This window comes from Mauremys mutica, chromosome 7, assembly GCF_020497125.1.
Source record: "Mauremys mutica isolate MM-2020 ecotype Southern chromosome 7, ASM2049712v1, whole genome shotgun sequence".
Lineage (NCBI taxonomy): Eukaryota > Metazoa > Chordata > Testudines > Geoemydidae > Mauremys > Mauremys mutica.
Genome location: NC_059078.1, coordinates 124259640 through 124281697, shown reverse-complemented (window position 1 = coordinate 124281697; position 22058 = coordinate 124259640). Strand labels below are relative to the sequence as shown.

General features: G+C 44.3%; 1 protein-coding gene across 5 annotated transcripts in view; it reads right to left on the bottom strand.

The window, feature by feature from the left end:
- SH3PXD2A (SH3 and PX domains 2A) overlaps positions 1-22058 on the bottom strand; it is a 124881-nt gene that overhangs the window by 94486 nt on the left and 8337 nt on the right. The window contains exon 2 of one of the 5 annotated variants that reach the window (XM_045023501.1): positions 10153-10197. The exons of 3 other annotated variants lie outside the window; for them this stretch is intronic. In XM_045023501.1, the coding sequence (XP_044879436.1) occupies positions 10153-10197 (45 nt within the window). Of the gene's footprint in view, positions 1-10152; positions 10198-22058 lie in introns of those variants that run through there. One more of the 5 variants, XM_045023498.1, reaches the window with a different exon arrangement.

Sequence of the window (22058 nt, the reverse complement as noted above, 5' to 3'; positions counted from 1 at the left end):
AGCGTAAAATGGATTTGAAATTAACAGCAAGTTAAGTAACAGTGGGGAGATAGCTCAGTGGTTTGAGCATTGGCCTGTTATACCCAGGGTTGTGAGTTCAATCCTGGAGGGGACCACTTAGGGATCTGGGGCAAAAATTTGTCTGGGGATTGGTCCTGCTTTGAGCAGGGGGTTGGATTAGATGACCTCCTGAAGTCCCTTCCAACCCTGATATTCTATGAACATTGCACAAAGAATACACTGTTGATTAGACTGGATCAGCAATAGTGTATAATTCCAGTGTCCTTGCACACAGGTTTAGATCTGACTTGCCACAGAGGCCCTAGCACCTCATATGAGAATTACAGGTTGACTGTTCAACCATTCAGTTTAAATTCTTCACCTCTGTAGCCCGTTAATCTAGTTTGTCAAATGCAGGAGAACACTACTGATAAATCACTAGCAACTGACAAGCAGGGAGAAACACTCAGAATCTGCTTGATGAACCAAGACATTGTTTCCACCTTCACAAACTCCTTTGATCCCAGCCTGCAGGGCCCCCCTCCCCAATAGCAGGATGCATATTTCAGAACAGCAATGAAGTTTGCTTGCCTGTGAGGTTATTTTCATCTTGTGTCCGTTCCTGGTTAAAGTCTTGTGGAGGACTGTTCTCTCCATAGGGCTCAGCTTTACAATCCATCCTGGGATGCGGAGGATGAAGTCACCCTCCAGGGATTGGGTAATAGTCTCATCAGAGCGTGCCTGTACCACTCTTTCAAACAGATGGCTGGCTGCTAAGCGACATATCCCCAACCTGTCCCCCAGCCCAAGCAGGAAAGCATAGTTACCTGTGCAGCTCTCAGCGACAGACAACTATTACTGACCTCAAGTCTCCTAGATAACAATGCAGGCCAGTAGCACCAAGCCAGTTCTTCCTCTGCTGTAGCCAACACAACTATGGTCTGCAACGGCCAATCATTTAAGCCACCGACACAAGGTTGTCTGGATATGGAAATTTGAGAACCCTGATCTTTGCCAAAGTATTTTGCTATCAGGCCTATAAAATGTGTCAGCTCTTTTAATCCGTACCATGCATGGTTTTCATAACGCCCTTTTATGATCATCACATACCAAGTGTTTACAGATTCCAACTTTAAGAATTAATAGAAAGCTGAGCAGTAAAAATCTTTCAAGAGAAGCCAAACAGAAATGGTCAGTGAGCACTCTCTGAACAGGATTTTTAGTGGAAGTAGCTGGTAGTGTTGCTATTTTAGGGGTCTCTCTGGCCCTACTGGATACAACTGTCATTTAATCCAGGGGTTCTCAACCTTTTCCCCTTTCTGAGGCCTCCAACATGCTATTAAAAACCCCACAGCCCACCTGTGTCACAACTGTTTTTCTGCACATAAAAGCCAGGGCCGGCATTATGGGGTAGTAAGCAGGATAACTGCCTGGGGCCCCAGACCACAGGAGCCCCCATGAAACTACATTGCTCTGGCTTCAACCCTGAGTGGAGGTGCTCAGGGCCGCAGGCTTCAGCCCCATGCAGTGGGGATTCCACTTTCTGCCGCAGTCCCCAGCAGATCCAACACTGGCCCTGCTTGGCAGACCCCCTGAAGCCACTGATTTACCCCCATGTACATTTTCTGCAAGGTATCTGGCAGTATATACTATGGGTGACATTAAAATGTCACTAGTTTCCACATGACGAGTTGGATCTTGGTGCTTTCCCATACTGAGCAACCAATAACTTTGGTGTCTCAGATCCAGCATCATGGCAACTTTTTATAAAAAGATCCAGCATCTCTGGAAACTGTTGCAGGTGGTGTGTATTTTTTAATACACACACACACACACTCACACTCCTCTGTCTCCCTCTCCCTCCCACACCTGTATTTCTTCACCAGCACCAGCCCCTAGCAACGGAAAAGGTGGCACCAATATTTATTTTTAATTTAAAATGGTTCCAACGCCAAAAGCCTCCCCAACTCTTTAGTTTCTCTAAAGAAACATGAAGACCTTCTATGCTGCACTTCTCATGTTAACAGCTAGCTGATTTTGGGGCAACCATTGAGACTGTTCTTGCTTACGCCAAGCCTCCCTAAAATCTTAAGGGAGGGGAAAATGTACCCTCCCCCAGCCAAGACCTAGAAATCATTCATGTGTGTATGCAGACATATTAAAAAGTTACAATACACTTGGGGAATAAACCCTGAGCATTGTTGCACTTTTTTTTTTCTTTTGAGTATTCCAGACAGACTCTTACTTGAAAGCGATCTTCACAGCAGAGACCTGTCTAAGGGTGGCCCATTGACAAAGTTTGTCAGCTATTGCACAGCAATTACTGAGCACTTATGGTGAAAGGACCAGATTTTCAGATGTGTGCAAACACTCAGCATCTCCCATTACTCTCAGTGGAAGCGACTGAGGAGTTTTGAAAATAAATAAATAAAGAAAAAAATATCCAGCCCTGCAAGTTCAAGGCATTTTACTAGAAGAGTCCTTTAAATACTGTACATGAAGCCTTGATTCACACACAGATCCTTTCCCAACCTTCTTAAACACAGTCCATGCCCACTATAGAGTCCAGCTCTCCCCTTTCTCAAACATTCATATTGGTTTTCAGTTCAAACCTTCTCCCCAGACTTGGATACTCCCCAAAGTTCCTTCCTTTTGACTACTCCACCCACACCCTAGAGCAGGGGTCGGCAACCTTTCAGAAGTGCTGTGCCGAGTCTTCATTTAGTCACTCTAATTTCAGGTTCCTCGTACCAATCATACATTTTAATGTTTTTAGAAGGTCTCTTTCTGTAAGTCTATAATATAACACTAAACTATTGTTGTACGTAAAACAAATAAGGTTTTTAGAATGTTTAAGAAGCTTCATTTAAAATTAAATTAAAATGCCTGGGACTGGCGACCAGGACCCAGGCAGTGTGAATGCCACTGAAAAAAATCAGCTGGTGTGCCGCCTTCGGCACACGTGCCAGAGGTTGCCTACCCCTGCCCTAGAGCCAGTCTCCCACTTAAGCACCCATTCACAAGATAGGTTGTTTCAGGCATATATTGCCAGCCTGCTACAGCCTGCCTGGCTCTGTAATGCCCACAGTTTAGCAAAGATGCAGATGTGCTAACTTTAAGCATGTACAGAATTACAAGAGTCTGTAATGGAGGAAATCCCCTTGCATTTAGGCAGGCTAGTCAATCCTTCGCTACCACAGAATTGACGTGCTGTAGGGAACTTTAATGCTTTGCCCCACCCTCTCCAGGCAAAGGTGCTTCCAAATGCTTCCCTTGGAGTCTATACCAGCCTAAGATCTGGCATTCCTCTCACTCCCTCAGGAAGTCGTGTTGGAACTGCCAGTCCCCCCTGTGATAAATAAGCCATACACACACACACTCCCCTGCCCCAATCAAAAAGCATGACAGCAGTGTGCACACAAAGGCCTGCAGAGTGAAGTTCAGAACAAGGAAGCTATAGCCACAGACTGCAGTGCCACCTCACCCTTCTCTCCCATATCCAGCACCTCGCCTAATAACAGTGTCCACTCTTCCCTGCCGTCTCTTTGGATACGGATGCAGCAATCCGGCAGAGTTACTACAGCCCACAGCTGTGTCATCTCCCTCTGGGACCCTTTTTGTGGCGGCTATGGAGCAGCTGCAGGGATACCAAGCCAAATGCTGCATGTGCCGCTGGGGAGAAGGGCCAGCCTGGAGGCTCCTCTAATCTGTTCTTGAGGGATATACCCAGCCCCCAGCACATGGGACGTGCGGAACGGATAATCTGGTCATTTTTAGAAGTTCTGCAAAAAGTGACAAATCAGGATATTCCTTCAAAACTGTAGGACAGGCAGCCCTAAGGCAGGTGGTGAGAAGAACAGTGCACGGAGGCAAAGGAGAGAGCATATGGTGTAACTATACAGAGCTAGCCAGATTCAACCCTGGTGTAGCGTCATTAAAGTCAGTGACGTTACACAAGGATTGAACTTGGCCTCGTTGCCATCTGCACCGATTGCTTCCTCAAACAAACACTCCGTTTCTTTCCTTTCCTCCTTTATGCTTTTTGCAGCATTTTCCAATAAAGTCTTTACAGAAATGAAAAAAAGTTAAATATTGCCCTTTGCCAAGATTAGCTTGTTAGTTTTGGGACTTTATTTTTATCTGCTGGTTTCTAAGACAGAGCCAAGAAAAATTAGAGGCGGGGGTGGGGGGTGAAGGGGAAAAAGAAAAAAGGTTAGATTTGCCTCCCCCCACCCCTTCTTGGAAAGTTGGCTCACACTTTATGGAGTCCAAATGACTAGGTTACAGGTAGAAAAAGTTAAGAAAACTTTCCTTAAGTATTTTGCACACAGATGTGCTAAACCACTTGGACATCATTCAAGCAGCTGCCAGACAGGGTCTCCCACCAGCTTAAAATCACCTAAGTACTTTGGCATTTGCCCTAATTCTGCTTGCTGCAGCAATGTGTTCATATTGGATTCCTTAGAGCAGGGTTTCCTGAAGTGTGAGGGAGACTAGCTGGGGGAGGGAAATGGAAGACCTGTAGTTAAAAGCAATCTTAGAAAAGCAGCTGGCAGGGTATAAGGGAAGGAAGGGTTACAATTAGTTTCTTGCTCCTGAATGGGGGCTTATCTTTCAAAGGTGGGAAATGTTGCTTTCAAGTATAAGGTCTGATTGGGGGTGGGGGGCTGGAGCCAGACACACACAACTCCCAATGACTCCACAGGAGCAAAGAGTGCTCAGCACCTGTCAGGATGTGGCTCATATGACATGACAAAGGGTGGAGGGATCACTCAGTGGTTTGAGCATTGGCCTGCTAAACCCAGGGTTGTGAGTTCAATCCTTGAGAGGGCCATTTGGGGATTGGTCCTGCTTAGATCTCTTGAGGTCCCTTCCAACCCTAATAATCTATGATAGTCAGCATCCAACTGAAAAGAAATGCTCTCTTTCCAGAGTTAAATCTGGATCCGGTGTCCCAAAAGGAATGGGATACTTTTCATGGTGGAGAGTGCTCTAGAATTTCAATGGAAGGGTCTTGACTACAAAGAGCAGAGGGTTAGAAAGCATCAGGGGTGTAAGAGATACATGGTGTATGGGCAGAGTGAGCTGCCGTACCAGGCAATCCAGTTAATCACTCACATCTGCTCCCTAGCAGACCCAAGTTCATAAAACCACACCCACCTCCTTCCCTTTTTGGAAAGCCTGGAAGACCTGGTATTTAGTTTACTGCTTTGAAGGTAGCTACACAGAACATTTGGTAGGGTTTTATCCAGTCTAGTTTTAAAATACACCAATCTAAGGGGTTTCCACCACCTCTCATCTCATTCTCACTGGGTACACCTACATGGAGATAAGAGCGCCGCAGCTGGCCTGGGTCAGCTGACTCAGGCTTGTGGTGCTAAAACTTGCTGTCTAGACCATATGGGCTTGAGTTGGAGCCTGAGCTCTGGGACCCTCTACAAGCTCAAGCCAGCTGACCCAGGCCAACTACAGGTTTGTTTATTCCTGGGTAGACATATCCATGGAGTCCTGTTTTCTCACTCCCATTTTCCCATGTAGCTCTCCTAAAATTTACTCTTAATTTCATTCGGTTGTTCCTAGTTAGACAGCTTCTATCAGCATACATATACCAAGGGCAGGGGTGCAAGGTGGCCAGGAGGTGGGTACAGGTGGCTACATCTACCTTACCCAGATTAGTCTCTCTCTGGGGGTGCATGGGAGTTAATTTGCCTCAATTTGGGATTCTATGGGGGCCAAAAGCAAGTGCAGTCCACACTGACGTCAGTGGCAGCTTAACTGAAGGTGAATTTGGCTCTAGGAGCAAAGGCAAAAATCTTAACAGATAAAGCAGGGCCTTTCAATCCATTAATTGTGTTTCCTGTAACATCCTCCTCCCCTCTCCACCCCAGTTACGCTGCATTTGTTTCCCACACACTGAACGCAAGTGATACTACTTTGTCACTTGCACCCAACATGCAAGTCACATCACTGTTTATACCAGTGCTGAATCTGGCCTGGAGACCTGCAGGATCTATACTGGTTTTTCCATCTGTACTTACCCAAAGTTGTTTTTTTTTTTTGGTACAGTTAGAGGCCAAGATGGATACCTTATTTTGTGTGCACATATCAACAAGGGAGATATTGGAGGAGGAGGGGGGGGGGGAAGAGAGAGAGAGAGAGAAAGAAAGGGTTGCAATGGCTGGGTTTGTTTTCTATTAAGTGCTGACAAAGATAAATTGGTCTCAAGAATCCCATTTTTTTTCCCTGGTAATGACTCCTGCTTTCGGATGTGCACGTGGCTTTCAACACAAGCCAAGTGAGAGTATCTGTGGGTAGAATTTGGCCTCTACTAGTTTGCAGATTTTCAGCTCTCTAGAAAACCCACCTCATTTGGCCTGGTACCTGCAGACAGACCAACACACAAAACTTCTCCTTGCTCAGTGAGATAAGTAAAGGAGATGCTTTCATTTTTAGGCCACCACATTATCTTCCTTCAAGCCCACCCTGGAAGTCTAGCTATGTTGTGATGCCTCCAGGACTGCCATTGGATCATGGCTAGGCAGGGGGTGAGAAGCAATTCTAGCTACAATCGTAGCTAGATGAAGCCAATCTACACACATAATTAGTCCATAGGACCAAATCCTATTACTATTATTTCACTCCCTGCCCACCCATTTGCCTTGTGCACTTGTTCTCTCTGGTCTTTGAGAATGCAGGCTGCTTGAGATAGTAAATACCATTCCTATGTTTTTAAAGTAAATAGCACAGTGAATGCATTTCTTGGTTGAGGTCTCCAGGTACTACCTGTAAACACAAATAGATTAGTTTATAGTAGCAAAGGAATAAATATTAAAATTGGTTAGTGTCCAATGCTTGGCTAAAAACTGAGTACTCCTGGAGGATGCCAGAGTGAAGAGATGCACATGACCAGGAGAGGAAGTATGGGCAGGGATGCAACAATCTGACCAAATACCACTTAGGTTGCCTAAGCCCGACTTGCATGACGTGGAGTCATTGTCAAGACTCTGTATTGACCAGGATGGGGCTTGCACGTGAGCAAGATGGAGTGTCATGATAGACCGGGACCTGTGGTCTCTTTGCACTACAATACCATGGGCTCAGGGGGCCATACCTGTCATGCTCTACAAACTTGTAGCACTCCCAAAATAGACACCTTGTTCAGAAGACACTCGCGGGGGGAGAGAGAGATGTTTAAAAGTCAGAGAAGCACAGAAATACTGATATCCTGAACGGATCTGTACAACAGGTGGTTCTGCACAATTGCCCCTTTAAGACCACTTGCCAAGTTCATCTTTTTATTTTTTGGGGGGGGAGGGGGGGGAATACTTTAGTGTTCTTAGTGAGGGGATAAAATACAATGCCGACTGCTTAACCCCTGTGAGCAACTCTACAAGAAACAGGTTAGTAAACAGATTTTGGTTTCAAGATTCCAAGAGACTTCTATTAAGGAATGTTTGAATGACTGGACATGGAGGAGCAAAGAGTCCTGTGGCACCTTATGTATTGGAGCATGAGCTTTCGTGGGTGAATGCATCCGATGAAGTGGGTATTTGCCCACGAAAGCTCATGCTCCAATACGTCTGTTAGTCTATTAAGGTGCCACAGGACTCTTTGCTGCTTTTACAGATCCAGACTAACATGGCTACCCCTCTGATGCTGGACATGAGGGAAATCCTTAATCTAGTCCACAAGCCAAAATGTTTCTTTTCCCTGCAGTGAAGTACCATCTCCAGGACTACGTACCAACCTCCAGTAATGCACATATTCCACAGTTTCCATCCTCAGCGGTCACTTTGAACTCACAGAGCCTGTTGTCATAGCATCCAGTTTGCTACCAGAGGGGCTTCAAAGGGTAAGTAAATTTGTTAAAATCAAGTAGGTCAACCTAGTCAGTGGGAGGGGAAAAAAAACAAAAAAAACAACTCCACTCCTGCAATAACTCCCCCAACCAGGTCTTAAGGGGGGGGGGGGGAGGGGGAGGAGTCCTTTCGAGCATGGCTGGGGCAGAGACCAACCAATGAAGCTTTTATACAGATTAAGTGGCAAAGTCCCTAAAATAATTTTGCCAGATTAGAAGACAATGTGGGGAGGGGAGGGGGGATCAGCTAGATCAATGAATGCAAGATCTACATGAGAAGTGCTGCAGAGAACCTCTCCAGGAAAAGTCCCAAGTTCTCATCTGTGAAATAAAGCCTCTTATAAAATTACTTTTACTGACCTCAGTGAGACAAACTTCTAGCTGCTCCACAGACACATGGTATGAAACCCTACGTTGGAGGAATAAAATGTATTGTTTTTGGCCAAGGCTTGGAATTTTTTGAACTAGTTGATGGAAGATGACCAACTGATTTGTGAAGATTTATTTAATTCATTATAAATATTAAAGGAGCAGCTGTTTTTGGGGAGAGAATTCATATTTTAGAATGTAAAACATTCTAATGCAAGGACCAGTTATGAACAATGAAAACCATCAGTGTTAGCATTATTTTAATAGAGTCATACCCATTGTGCTGAAGTCAATCCATGCAGTGTCATGAGACCTGCTCCATTTGCCCCTTAAGATAAATACATGCTAGAAGGAATCAGTCTTTGCCATGTCTTCTCTAGCATTCCCCTGTGATTCTTGCCCTTTTCTGTTTGTTTGTGATGGCAAGGGGAGGGAAGGATAGCTCAGTGGTTTGAGCATTGGCCTGCTAAACCCAGGGTTGTGAGTTCAATCCTTGAGGGGGCCACTTAGGGATCTGGGGCAAAAATCAGTACTTGGTCCTGCTAGTGTAGGCAGGGGGCTGGACTTGATGACCTTTCAAGGTCCCTTCCAGTTCTAGGAGATAATAATTGGAGATTATACTTATTTATTAAGGCAAAAGAGCATTACTTCAGGCAAATGCTTGCATTGGTGCAGATTCCCAGGTCTGTGGAAACTAATGACTGGTAGAGGATTGCATTAGATGCTTAGACCTTCTCTCACTAATAAGAAACTCTGCTTTTCACTTTAGACACATAAGGCACTTCCTCCCAGCCTTTGACCTTATGAAAAAGTGCAAAGTGTCCTCCTCACTTGAGAATTATGCAGCAAAGAGGAGTTTGAGATAGTATCTTCTAATACAGAAGAATATGGCTACATTAAACTCATCTTTCACTTGCTGCAGAGGAGTAGGAAAGCGTTTCTATACAGAAAACACTTCACAGTGGAAGGAGACCTGCTTTGAGCTCCATCCACCTGTACTATCCCTTTCTCCTGAATGTTTGTCTGTCTAACCACACTCCCAGTTATAGCTTTTAACTCTCCTTCTGCAAGCCCATTCCCCATGTTAGTTATCTGCTACATGAAGACATTTCTCATTAACTCCATTACAATGTGGTCTAGCTGTTTGACCAGGGGAGCGAGTAACAGTTAACCCCCCCCCCCCCCCCAAATTCCCAAGCCAAGATGAACAGGCACTTTGCGGTGTTTTTCATCCATTTGCACAGCTGTCTCCCATGAACATTATGGTTTCAAAGTGTGATGCCATAAGAACAGCACCCATCCAACAACCCAGTGGATTTCCCCCAGAGTTGGGGGACGTTGGATTCAGATATAAATGTTCCTAGAGTTCAGATTCAGGTCCATTCTAGTACAGTTTCACTGGGCATGCTTGTGAAGTCTCCACACTGCAGGACCAAGAGCCCAGTAGCCATTTCACAGCACCAATACAAATGGTTGGGAATGGTGCAGGTTAGAGGAAGGGGTGGGGTGAAGAGCTCATTTCCGAGTGCACCAGATCCCCAACGTACTTTGACAACCTCATCTCTTCCTTCCCCAGTGCTAGTCACTGGAGTGCAATAGAGTCAGACTCCCATCCCCTGGCAGTGACAATATCACCTTTAAGGGTTAGAGCCCATAATGAGCCACCTTTTCTTTTTAGGACTATTCTTTTTGAGGTCTATATTTTGAGAAGTTGATATACAGGGATGTTGTAAAGCCTAGGAACTTAGAAGGTTAGAACATAGTAAGATGACCTCCCTCCACTTCACACGCAAAAAGCCCCAAAATACATTGTCTGAACTAAACACTGATTTTAAATGGTATTTTCTTACAGTGGCATGCTGAATACTAACAGTTAACCAAAAATAACACCCTCCTCTTTCCCCCACCCCCATGCAATTTAATACCTGTAACATCCTTCCTTGGAGTCTCAGAGAAACTGGACATCCAAACTTCAAAGTCCAAGAAGAAGACAGCAGTAAAATAAAATAAAAAAAGTAATTAGAAAAACAAGCAAGCAGTTTCATAGCTCTGCAGAGAAGAAGAGTTAAAACAGCTTTGAAAAAGAAAGGTTAAAAACAGTCTGAGAAGAGAAGCTGATGGTGATTAAGCTATTATCAGAGTCACAGCAATTCAGAGGTTTATTTAGGTGAATTACTGAAATTTAGAAAGTTTCACATGTGTTCTAGTCATCTGACCAGTATGATCCACATGCAAACTTTCTCATTCATTCCAAATATTGAGATCAAGGCATGACGACACTGTGGGAAACCCCAGTTGAGTTACATGGAGTGTAAGTCAGGGAACTTCTTGACCCATTAGGTCTCAGTCCTCCTGCAAAGAAAGGAAACTCATGCTCCATGGAAAGAGTTCAAACAGCCTAAAGAAAGATGCATTTCAAGCAGGCATTGAACAAAAGCATCAAGCATTAGTGAGTGAATTTACAGTAAAAGCCCAGTAAATAGGCAAAAAGATTGTCTGGCAACAAGGTCAGATTTATGCCCTATTTCCGAGGGAAGAAATACTGTGTTTTAGGATGCTGGAAGCAGTCAGTCTTTTTCAAATATGCCTTTTTGGGTTGAGGATGTTGGATGTTTATTTAAAAAAACAAAAAAAAACCCAGCAGATCTATTCCTTGACCAGACATTTGTTTAAGCCATTTTGAGTGTAGACACTGACAACCAGAACTAGCATCTCAGACAGAAACACTGCCCCCATTGGAAGTAAGCAGGAAGAGCAAATAGCTTTGAGAAAGATTTCTTGATATAATTAACTAAAATTCATACATGATTTCTTAAAAATAAGATCTTGCGAGGGACTTAACATGACTTATAACAGTTCCAGAATGCCACACACCAAAGTAATATGTGGAATTCCTTGTGTTATATTCTGGCACACGATGTAATGCTAAGAACTGTTTTGGCTCCATCAGTCTCATAGCAGCAAGACACCACTTGAAGGAGACAAAAACCAATACACATTAGGGGATTTATTTGTGACTGGTTGTTATTTGGAGTCACAGGATAATATTCTTTGAACAGGCCTTTGGTCCCTGGCAATTCACCAGTTACACAATGCACAGCAGAAGAAGTCACTTTCAGTGGGTTCTCCAACTGAAAATATAAAGTCAAAAACATTGCCTAATTAATACATTGCATTTCCATAGCATTAAGGATCTCTGAAGCTCAGAACGCCCACTGAGGTAGGTAGATTTTCTCCACACAGTGAGGCTAGACACTAGAGCACAGAGAGGTTTATGGAAATTGCTAGGATCACAGGTTTTCAGCAGAAGGCCATTGACTCTGGAACTCACTTTCCAATTTGGCCCAACAGAACAAGAGAGTCTACCCTTCACAGCAGATTGTGATGTCTTTAGAGACCATAAGACTCCATAGCTGGGGCACTAGACTGGAGGGACATTCTGGATTTGCCATGGATTCTTTGACTGGAAGTAACAATACTTCCCAACTCAAAGTGCTTTAAGATCTACAAATGAGAGGTGCTATTGAGTGTAACAACTAAATACCAGTAGTGTATTCAAGCTTTTGCCTAATAGAGAGAGAGAGATGGAGAGTCTTAATTACCAGTTTGTGCATATACATCCAGTGACATGCCTAGATACATAAACACCTATTACCATATGCAGGTTACTCTGGATAGACAGACACAGGTGACAGAATTCTAAGTAAAGCAACAAAATGTCATCCAAAGAGAGGCAGAGGAGGGCAGAAGAAAAGGGAATTTCCAATGAAGTGTGCACTGAGCCAAGCTAACACTGGAAACTAAAACAGCTGAAGACAAAAAATATTTGGAATAAGGAAACGTCCATCATGGTCTTACAGTTATATTGGAGCTCCAACAGAGAGTGAACTTAATGGGAGTCACTTGGTGGCTCTCCTACATGAGCACCACCAGTTCAGAAGTAACTGCTGGTACTTAACCCAGCTCTTCATGCAGTTGGCTAGCATCTTGTGCTTATTTGATGGAGGATCTCTTTTTAGACGAAAGCTACTTTTCCCTCTTGGCTCCAGCTGCTGATCCAAGACTGAAGACAAGAGAGAATTTAAGGAGTAGTTGGGGTTCTTGGATTCCCACGCATGAAAAAGGATCAGCGCTTCTCTTGTATGCCAGAGCCCGATAGCAGTTAGAAATAAATGAGCGCGCTGCTGGAGAAGACAACTAGCATATTTCAGCTGCTCCGGCACAACACATCTGCTAAGCATTAAACTGCCTTCTTGGGGATTTTTTTTTTTTTTTTTTAATTCCAAGACGCTTAAGGCTCTAATTGCTCCCAGCTTCTAAGCCTCCCCCAACAAATAACAAAAATACTCAAGACCGCAGTGATGCATGCAGCCTCACGAGGAGAGTGTTGGGTGGGGGCAGAGGCTGGAGCGTTCTGCAACTGTGCCAGCAAAACAAAAAGCCATAAACAGCCCAGGGTTTCCCTTTAGGGCAGAGTTTTACTGGAATTCTGCGCCGGGCTTGGTGTCAATTTCAAATGAGACTGGTAATGGTAAATGAACAACCCCCTCACTTCCTTCCCTCTGCTTCCCCTCCATTACATTGCTGAAAGCCAGTTAGGCACCAATGACAGAGAGAAAACCATCATTTGGAAGCGAAGTTAAAGTTGCCTGCTAATGCAAGCCACTCCTAATATATCTGGGGCTTGAGCATGTCCCCATCCAATTCCTTGGGAATTTTGCTGCAATTTCAAATAGGGTCAGGCCTTTAAAAAAAACAAAACCAAACCAGCAACAAGTAGTTATGGACTTGGTTTCCTTAAGAACAAAGCGATGGAGCTGAGTGGCTTGTGAGTAGCATTAGGAAAGATTCCCCTTCAATTCAGGGATGAATTTCACAGAACCGGCAGTGAAACAGGAGAGGCGTGTCTCTACTGGAAACAGCTGCTGACCTCCAGTCCGATTTAGATTGTAGACCAGGGCAGCAGACAGGTCAGCTCTGCCTTCGCAGGTGGAGACTGCAAAGGAGTGGGGGCAGGAGGGGAGAGAAGATGCTTGTAAGATTTAATTAAACTAGTTGCCATGGCAGACTGAAAGACAGAAGCAGATTTTATTTTGAGTTCACCAGAAGCCTTCTCGATGCCTTTAAGGACAGGCTTTTCTGGTCTTCCTCCTACTGGTGGTGATGGAGAAGTGGGCTGTGACTCCTTGGTTGTGACACTAAGCTTACAATATACAGCCCCACCTGTCATTTCAACAGAACCGGTCTGTTGGCTCTGTCTTGCCAGGTGTAATCAAAGAAATTAATGCTACATTCATATGGCTTTTTGCAAAAGCCAGAGAATATCTGAAGCATTAGAGAGGGGCCTAATTGCAGGGCTTAGAGACAGTGATGCTCTTTCCCATCACTGCTTGTTACGGTCTGTATTGCAGTACCATCTAGGAGCCCTAGCTGTGGACCGGGGACATGTTGCACTAGCAACTAGGCGCTGTCTAGACAGATTTAAAAAGACAACCCATCCCCCAAAGCCCTTACAACCTAATCTGGAGACTTCTACCTTGTTTGGCACACAGGGGAAGGCAACAGATTTTGATTGTTCTGGAGGAACCATAAAGCCACCCATTAGTAGACCCAGAGCTCCTGTAGGGAGACTCCCATCTCATTCATGATCTTTCAGCTGGACTGCAAAGAATGACAATTCAAATGAAGATGGTGCAACGTCTGCTCTCCCTATCCCTGAAAAAAGCTGAGGTTGAGACCCTCTCACACAGTAAGGTCTTTCTGAAGCAGCACCGAAAATCTCCAAAGAGGAGCCCCAACCAATCATCTGTTGCTGGATGGTTAGCAGCCATGTCAGAAGACCATCGGTAGGGATACAAGATGAGGAAGACAGGAGTTCTCACCATGCACTGTGTGAGTCAATCCACTGAAGGACTAAACAGAAAGCAACAAGTGGAATAAGGAAACTCATTTGCACTCTTTTTCCTGCTCATCATTAGCTGTTCTAGGGTTTCTTTGTTGCTGCCGACAACACAAACAGCAGTTCTCAATGTGCAGCATACCATCACTATAATTTTCCTGTACTGCATTTCAACAAGAGTCTCCGATGGCCAGAGAGCTTCACATTAAAGGGCCTATTGTCTTTTTGACACTGGAGCTGGAAGGTAAATCCCCTACATGTCACTGGAGGTTAAAGACCTCTGCACATGCAAAATTAATAGACTAGAAATGCCTATCATGAAGCCCTGCCCCCAAAACACCAGCAGGGAATATTACACCCAAAGCCAGGCAGGGGAAGAATGAGCATGAGGATCCCCCGTTGATTAAGTACGTACAAGCACACTTAAGGGCAAGTGCTGGGCTAAACCTTCTCCCATTGAAATCAGTGATGAGAAATTACTGAACTTCAGATCAATAATAGATGATCAGATCATGGGACAACAGCATCCCAGTTGCAAGTCTATCCATTCATTCTAATACCATGTACATTCCCAGCATCCCTCCTACACACACTTGTTTGTTTGTAGAAATATGTTGATAAACCAAAAAACACTACTCAAAAAAACGTCCTGCAGAATAAGGTTGTATACAGGCCATTAATGTTGTGTACCACTTGAGCTAGAGAAGCTTCATTGGTGGTCTAGCAGCTGGCAATGGTCCTTAATAGGCTTGCGACTGATCCAAATGGACTAATTTTCCAGGAAGCTATTACATTAGACACTCACAGCAGGGAGAAGAGAAACAAAGTCCGGAGATGACTTAAAAATCTGAACTTCATAGCTCAGGCCCATTTCAGCTCAAGTTGGACTTGTTCTACCCACTTTCATTTATAAAGTCTAATCTCAATAGAGCATCTCATGGCCAGCTTCACCCTGGTGTCCATATTTTCAGCAATTATTATTGTTTGTCTCCAAGTTGATCACAAAATGTTATAGAAACCCTGTTAACATGGGCACTAAGACTGACTCTCTTGCAGGGACTGAAACCCAGGTCTACATAATGTCGAGCCAGGTGGACTAAGGACAAGCAACAACAAAAAGATTTAATCAGATTTTGAATCTACTTGAATGCTATGGGTTTGGGAGTTTCACTCTTAGTCAAGTGTCATTAGGGTTGTACACTACTTGAGAGATGGGAAAAAACAAAAAAGGCAGGAGAAACGCTAGGAATTTAGGGGTTTAAAAAAAAACCCCACACCATGTTGACCAAACTAATTACACCATTTATCACACCAACCAATGAGGTATCAGTTTTTTGAGCAGAGACCTACCCCAGACAAGTTTTCTACCATCTTTGTTCGGTGTTTGCAGTGTCCTGGTCCCCAGCTGGAGCTCCTGCTACTACAGCACAAATAAAATGTGTCTTTTTTTTAAAATACACAATCTTCCATTAGGGTGACAAAAGAATTTTCCTTGCCACGCGGTAGAGGCAATGCATTGCATTTAGTCCCTTCTGCTGCACATACAATGTCAACACAAATGTTTAAAAGCCATCCTCGGTGTATGTTTTTAGAGAGCTTCTTTAAAATGGGTCATTAAACATCCAGCAGGTGTGAGAGACTAAAGGCAGATCTACACAGCACACGCAAGCTCATTCAGAGCCAATACCTAAAAAAGTGGCATGGCCCGGCTGCTGCCCCTGCTACTACCCCCAGGCTGCTATTTTTAGGTTCCAGCTTGAATGAGCTGGTGCATGTATGTCTGGCCAAGCTGGATGACACTTCCCAGCTGCTGTGTCAACATAGCCATAGGCTTTTGTTTTGTAGGGTTTCAGAATTCTCTCGTGTCCTGTTCTAATGAAACAAGAGTCTAGTATCCAAATATAAATAAAATTAAAAAAAGTGGGGGGGAGGGGGATACAATGGTTTAGAGCACATATATGCCCTTAAAAGGGGGACGGGATCCAACCCCTCCTCCCCAAACCTTTAAATAAAGGAAAGGCCTACTGATGGCTATGCTAGCCTTCCAACTGTAATCTACTGTATAACAGAGCCCCGCAGTCCTATGCCAATACTCAGACTCTGAACACTAAAACTACTGACACACCGCATCACTAATCAGTTGCTCACATTTTTAATTGAGACATCATCTTGCTGATGTTTCAGCAGGCAAACCTTGGTCAAAGAAGTATTTTACATTACTCATTACAGGATGCTTCATTTTGATCTTATTTACTGATTTTAGCCTCATCTCAAATAGGCTGTGCTGGGATCATTTGTCACTCTGGTCTGCAAGTGTCTTTTGTTCTTAAAATACAATATAGATTTTGTTGCAAGAAGCGAGACCAGAACTCCCAACAATTATTTGTATTGTCCAGCCAAGAGCGCATCTGTCCTCCTCAAACAGTAGCCTGCTATCCTGTAAAACACTGGTTCACCCCCACCCCCTCATCTGATTGCAGACCAGTTTCAAATAACTTCCACTTGCCACGTAAACCGAACTGCCTAGCGTATATTAGACCCACACACAAACCACTTGGAAAATATTCACATCTGGCTTTCACATGAACAAAGCGTGCCTCGGAAAATCATCTGTGTAGCAAACTCTTACAAGGGAAAAACCCGCAACCAAAAAAAAAAAATCCCTACCAGAGAGTCTAAACGAAGACATGGAGCAAGAGCAAATCATGTGCTCTACATACTGTAGAAAAGGAAGCACAGCCCTAGTTTAACATCTGTATTTTAGTGACCATGTTCAGTTACTGTCTTTTCTGAGAAACCAAGCTGCACATTAAAGGAAATTAAGACCTAAACATTTGCTTTTAGGCTTGATTTGCATTATGCACTTTGTGTGTAATCCTAAAGAGCATCCTAATCCAATTTGAGAAAATGGAAAAATAAGCAGGATTATTTTGTTTTTGTCTGGTCACCTTAAATCACGAGTCGCTGTCTGACAACAGTGAGTGTGGGCTCCACTCGCCATATGGTTGATCTATTATGCTAGCGTGTGTTCATATTCAAGGGCATTGATAATGTTGCCATTTTAGGGTCCAAGTGGTGGCGCCGATTTTTAAAACGAGAATCTGGATAACTTTACTGCTATCAGTAACATTTACAGCTATGCAAGCTAAGAGGAAATATTTATCTGGGCAAATGCCCATTACTTGCCATGGATGAGCAGGCAGCACCAGCTCTCCAGCTTTGCACAACAGAGGTGGTGTATTCGGAGAGGTTTGTGTCTCCCCCTCTGGAGCTAGATATTGATAACTGCAGAAAGATGAGTACAAGGGCCAATGTTCTGATCAGGGGCAGTAACACTTGCACTATGAGAAGGTGCAAACACTAAAGGTGTCTACACTGCAAAGACAGACCCATGGAAGGAAGTGTCAGAACCCAGTTCAACTGACTTGGGCTTCTGCTACAGGGCTAAAGATAGCAGTGTAGATGTTTGGGCCTAAGCTTTGGCTCTGAAACCCAGTGGGGGAGGAGGTAGGTCTCAGAGCCCAGGCTCCAGGCTGAGCCCAAACATCTACCAGGCTACTTTGAACCTCATAGTGCAAGCCTGCATCAGTCAACCTGGACACTCACTGGAGCAGGCTTTTTTGGTAGTGCAGACATATCCATAGACAGACAAGCTAACTTTATTTTCCACTGCCCCTAGAATGAAGAGCCACTCTTTACACTCTCCCAGCTCAGTCTGGATTCAGGCTAGGTCATGGGGTAAGAACAGCTTTAGTGCCACTGATAGATGAGCTCGTCAGTGGATAGCAGACAGACATCCATGCTTCTCCTCCTCCTGGGTCATTCTGCAGCATTCAACACTGATGAGCATGAGACATTGCTGTCTCACGTGAGGCAGGAGCCCCGGGGAATGGACTCAAGATAGACCATGGTCCTTCCTGGAGGGAATGTACCCAAAGAGTAGCAATGGGAAGCTACACTTGTGCCACTACACTCCCCCACCCCCAACTTGTGAAGTTCCACAAGGATCAATTCTCTTTGGTCCTATTCAGCATCTACATAGAGCCATTAGTTGAAGTGGTAAGAGGACAAGGACCTCCAACGCCAGCAATAGAGCTGTGTCTCATCTGCCTACCTGTCCTTCACCTTATACACAACCACGATGCACCCGTGTTTGGTTGAGATCAGCTCATGGATGAGCAGCAGGTTGAATCTGAATCTGAGCTAGACAGAGATGATACTGGTGGGCAAGGAAAGCACTATGAAGAATTTCACAGCCACAGTGCAGTTGCCTTCAGTGGGTGCATCCTTCCAACAGCTAGTCAGTCTGTCTACAGTTTGAGAGTGAGCCTGGATTTCTCATTAGCAATGCTGTCTGCTATCTAAAGAGTCTTGTCGCAGCCTATCTAACCTGACAGACAATGACCCAATCCCGGTTGCATATCCGTCTTTGACACCTCCCATCTGGACTAAAGCAAAGAAAGCTTTATGCTTGCATGTATATCAGCTCTTAGGAAATTCCAGCTAGTACAGAAGGATATTGTACTTCTCAGTAATATGGGCAACTGCAAGGACATCAAACCTGCCCTCATCTATGGGAAGCCAACGTGGAGAGAAGAGAGTCAAGATCAAGGTTTTAGTCCTTATCCTAAAGGAACTGGGGGCATGTCTACATAGTCCACAGCAAGGAGTGTCCCAGCCCAGGTCAATAGACTCGGGGTCATGGTACTGCGCTAAGAACAGCTGCATAGACATTGCATCTCGAGAGGTGGACTTCAGAACTATTTTTAGTGCAATAGCGCAACCCCAAGTCTGCCAACCCAGGCTGGGAGGCTCACTGCTGCTGGCTATGCAGATGTACCCTCAGCGGCTTGGGCCCAGGAGACCTGAAGAAAAATCTAAAGCTCCAGGATTGAGACTGGTGGAGAATTCTGCTCTTCTGGTACAATGGACCTTTCCACCATGAAGGATAAAGATCATCTGTGCAGGAGGCAGAACTTTCCAAGACTGTGGAACAAACTTCCACAGGAATGGAGAGCCATCATGAGTCTCAGCACTTTCTGCTCCAAATGCTTGGCACACTTCAATACACAGAACAGTGCAGACAAAAAAAAAAAAAAAAAAAAAAAAAAAAGAAGACGACCACCAAAAAAAAAAAATCCCATCCCACTCACACAAATTCTCCCCATGGGGAGAGGATCAGAGAAACAAGAAGTCACGTGACAGATGTTAATCACATGAACAAGCTCATCTCTCCCACCAACAGAAGTTAGTCCAATAAAAGTTATTACCTCACACACCTTGTATCTCTAATATCCTGGGACCAACATGACTACAACTATAGTGCATACGGACATTAGTCACATCTCTCGATGCTCAGCAGGAAGGCACTGAAGATACCATGTAAGAACTTATGTTCTCATGACATAAGAGCTTGCTACTGTTGTCTCCACTAGTTTATATCGGATTCCTAAGGGAGCACCATGGACAAGTTGAAAGCTTCCTTTCAACAGATCCATGGAGTTTGAGGCTCTCCGCAACAGTGTCTGTCTCATTGGTATCCAAGCACTAAGTCTGCGCTCCATGATTCCTCCATCCCACTCCCTGAGCCTCTCCCAGTCCAGACCCACCTTTTCACTCCTCATACAGCAGTAGGACTAGCTACCGAAAAACTTGGTTGCCTAGAATTGTTCTCTTTACTGTGCACACTTCAGTCAATGGGGACAGACATTTACCTTGTCTTAGTCCCCAACTTCTCCCACAGTGAAATGGAAAAACCAATGAAGTAAGGGCCACCCAGGAGAAGACAGTGATCCTGTATATTCAGCAGGCCAGACTGCCAGGAGCAATCTGAAGTGGCATGAAATAAAAGACCCTAGCAGTGCCTGTGTTTTCAGTAGCCTTAGGCAGATGTTCACATCTCATTTAACCAAGTAGTTTAAAATCTGGTATATAAGAAGGATCAGTTTCCCTGCACCAAATTACTGCAGACAGGACTCTGAATGTGTCAGTTTGCTTAAGTAGAGCCACATCTCCACTGAACAGTAATAACACAAATCACACAGAGTGCCCTAGACTGAATAGCCTGCTCAAAATTCTTCCTCCGAAAGCCACAACGCTCCAACATTGCAAACTCAGACTTAGCAGGGTCCTCACTGTAAATTGTGGAAGGAGGGTCACTCCCTGTACTCCTCAGAAAGTTTATACTGCAGGATTTGAAACCAAGGGCCTGAAGACAATGTTTGAGCATTGTTCTATAGAGGATCTGCCCTGGCCAGGACAGCTACACCAGAAACTGGAAGAACAAGTTGAACTTGAACACACAAACTCACCAGCTTAGGAAGAATCCTATTCTGTTAAAAGTTCTCCGAGATCAAAAAGTTTTTCTGTGATTAACAAAGGTCTTAGACAGAGACTCTCAAAAGTATTGGATTGACAGGGTGCATAAAACTCTTGCTTATTTCAATGGAAGTTAAGTACCTAAATCCAGTTGAGATCTGAGCCTCCGTGTTTGATACCAACAGATGCTGAGATGGGCCAAGCACCCTCAAGTCCCATTGGCAATCACCATCTTGTAATACCAGGCAGCATCTCAACTAGTTTTTGTATGTTGCTGTTCTATCCGGCACTGGTTGTGCACACTTTCAAATCCCGTCTCTCCTTAATTGCTTGCCTCCCCCACTATTTTTAAAATAAAGAGAAACACTTGGACAAAAATATTCTGGCAGCGCCTGCTGGATTTTGTTTTTAATTCCATATAGTGATTACAATGGCTACACATAGCCAAGGAGCTAATCCTAGGATAAATTATTTCTTCACATTCAAAGTTACTGTTACAAGTCAGATCAACAATTGAAAAGCAAGTTAGGAAATTCCATTTGGCAAGACTGAGCAGCCCATCTACCCTCACCAACCCAGACCAAATGGCACACCATGAATTCCAGCCCACCATCTCTCTTTCTACCTTGCTTTCCCACAACATAGGGAAGACAGGCAGTCACTGCGCACAAGTGATTTATGGAGACATAAAGGTGAGCATGTGCTTCAGGCTGCAGTGATCCATGTCACAGACTGCAGAAGCCTTGGAGAGATTAAAACACGAAGCCAGAGCTACATGGTCCAGGACACTAATGCATCCTCAAGCAGATTTCAACAGCCTACAAAATATTTTCTATTTTTGCTGTTTCAATTCTCAAATTCACCTGTCTAGCCTGAAACACTCCTCTTCAATGGGAGAAGTTCCCCTCCACCCCCAAATAGGGGAGGGGAGAGCGAGACAGCGAAAGGAGGGTGACTAGCAAAGCTAAACAGAAGGCAGGTCTAGATTTCAAATGCTGCAGCTGTAGCACTACAGGGAAGAGATTACCTATGCCGATGGAAGAGCTTCTCCCATTGGCATAAGTACTCCACCTCCAAGAGGTATAAGGTGCCACAGGATTCTTTGCTGCTTCTACAGAACCAGATTAACACGGCTACCCCTCTGATACTTGACTCCAAGAGGTGGTAGCTATATAGGCAAGAAAATTCTCCTGTTGATTTAGCACTGTCTACACTGGGGTTAGATCAGTTTAACTGCGTCACTCGGGAAGTGGAGTTTTCCTACACCTTGCTCAAGGGATTATACCAACCTAATTTCCTAGTGTAGACTTGGCCTTCACTTTTGCTTTTAAAAACTCTAACTCCCTCTTTCTCCTCCCATGTCAGATTTTAATCGTAAGCCTCAATTTTTGAGGTATCATTTACAAAGGAAATTGAAACACCTCCCTCTTAAATGCAGATGATTCCTGGTCTAGATGTATTCACTGGTAGGGCTGACCATCCTGATGGGATTTAGTACATTTCGGTCTTCCCAGACCCAGGGAAGACTTAATTATCTGTGTTTCATCCACTCTAATAAACTTTCAGATGGGGCTCTTTAGAGAAAGCTAAGATACTATTTAGTAAGTGTTAGGA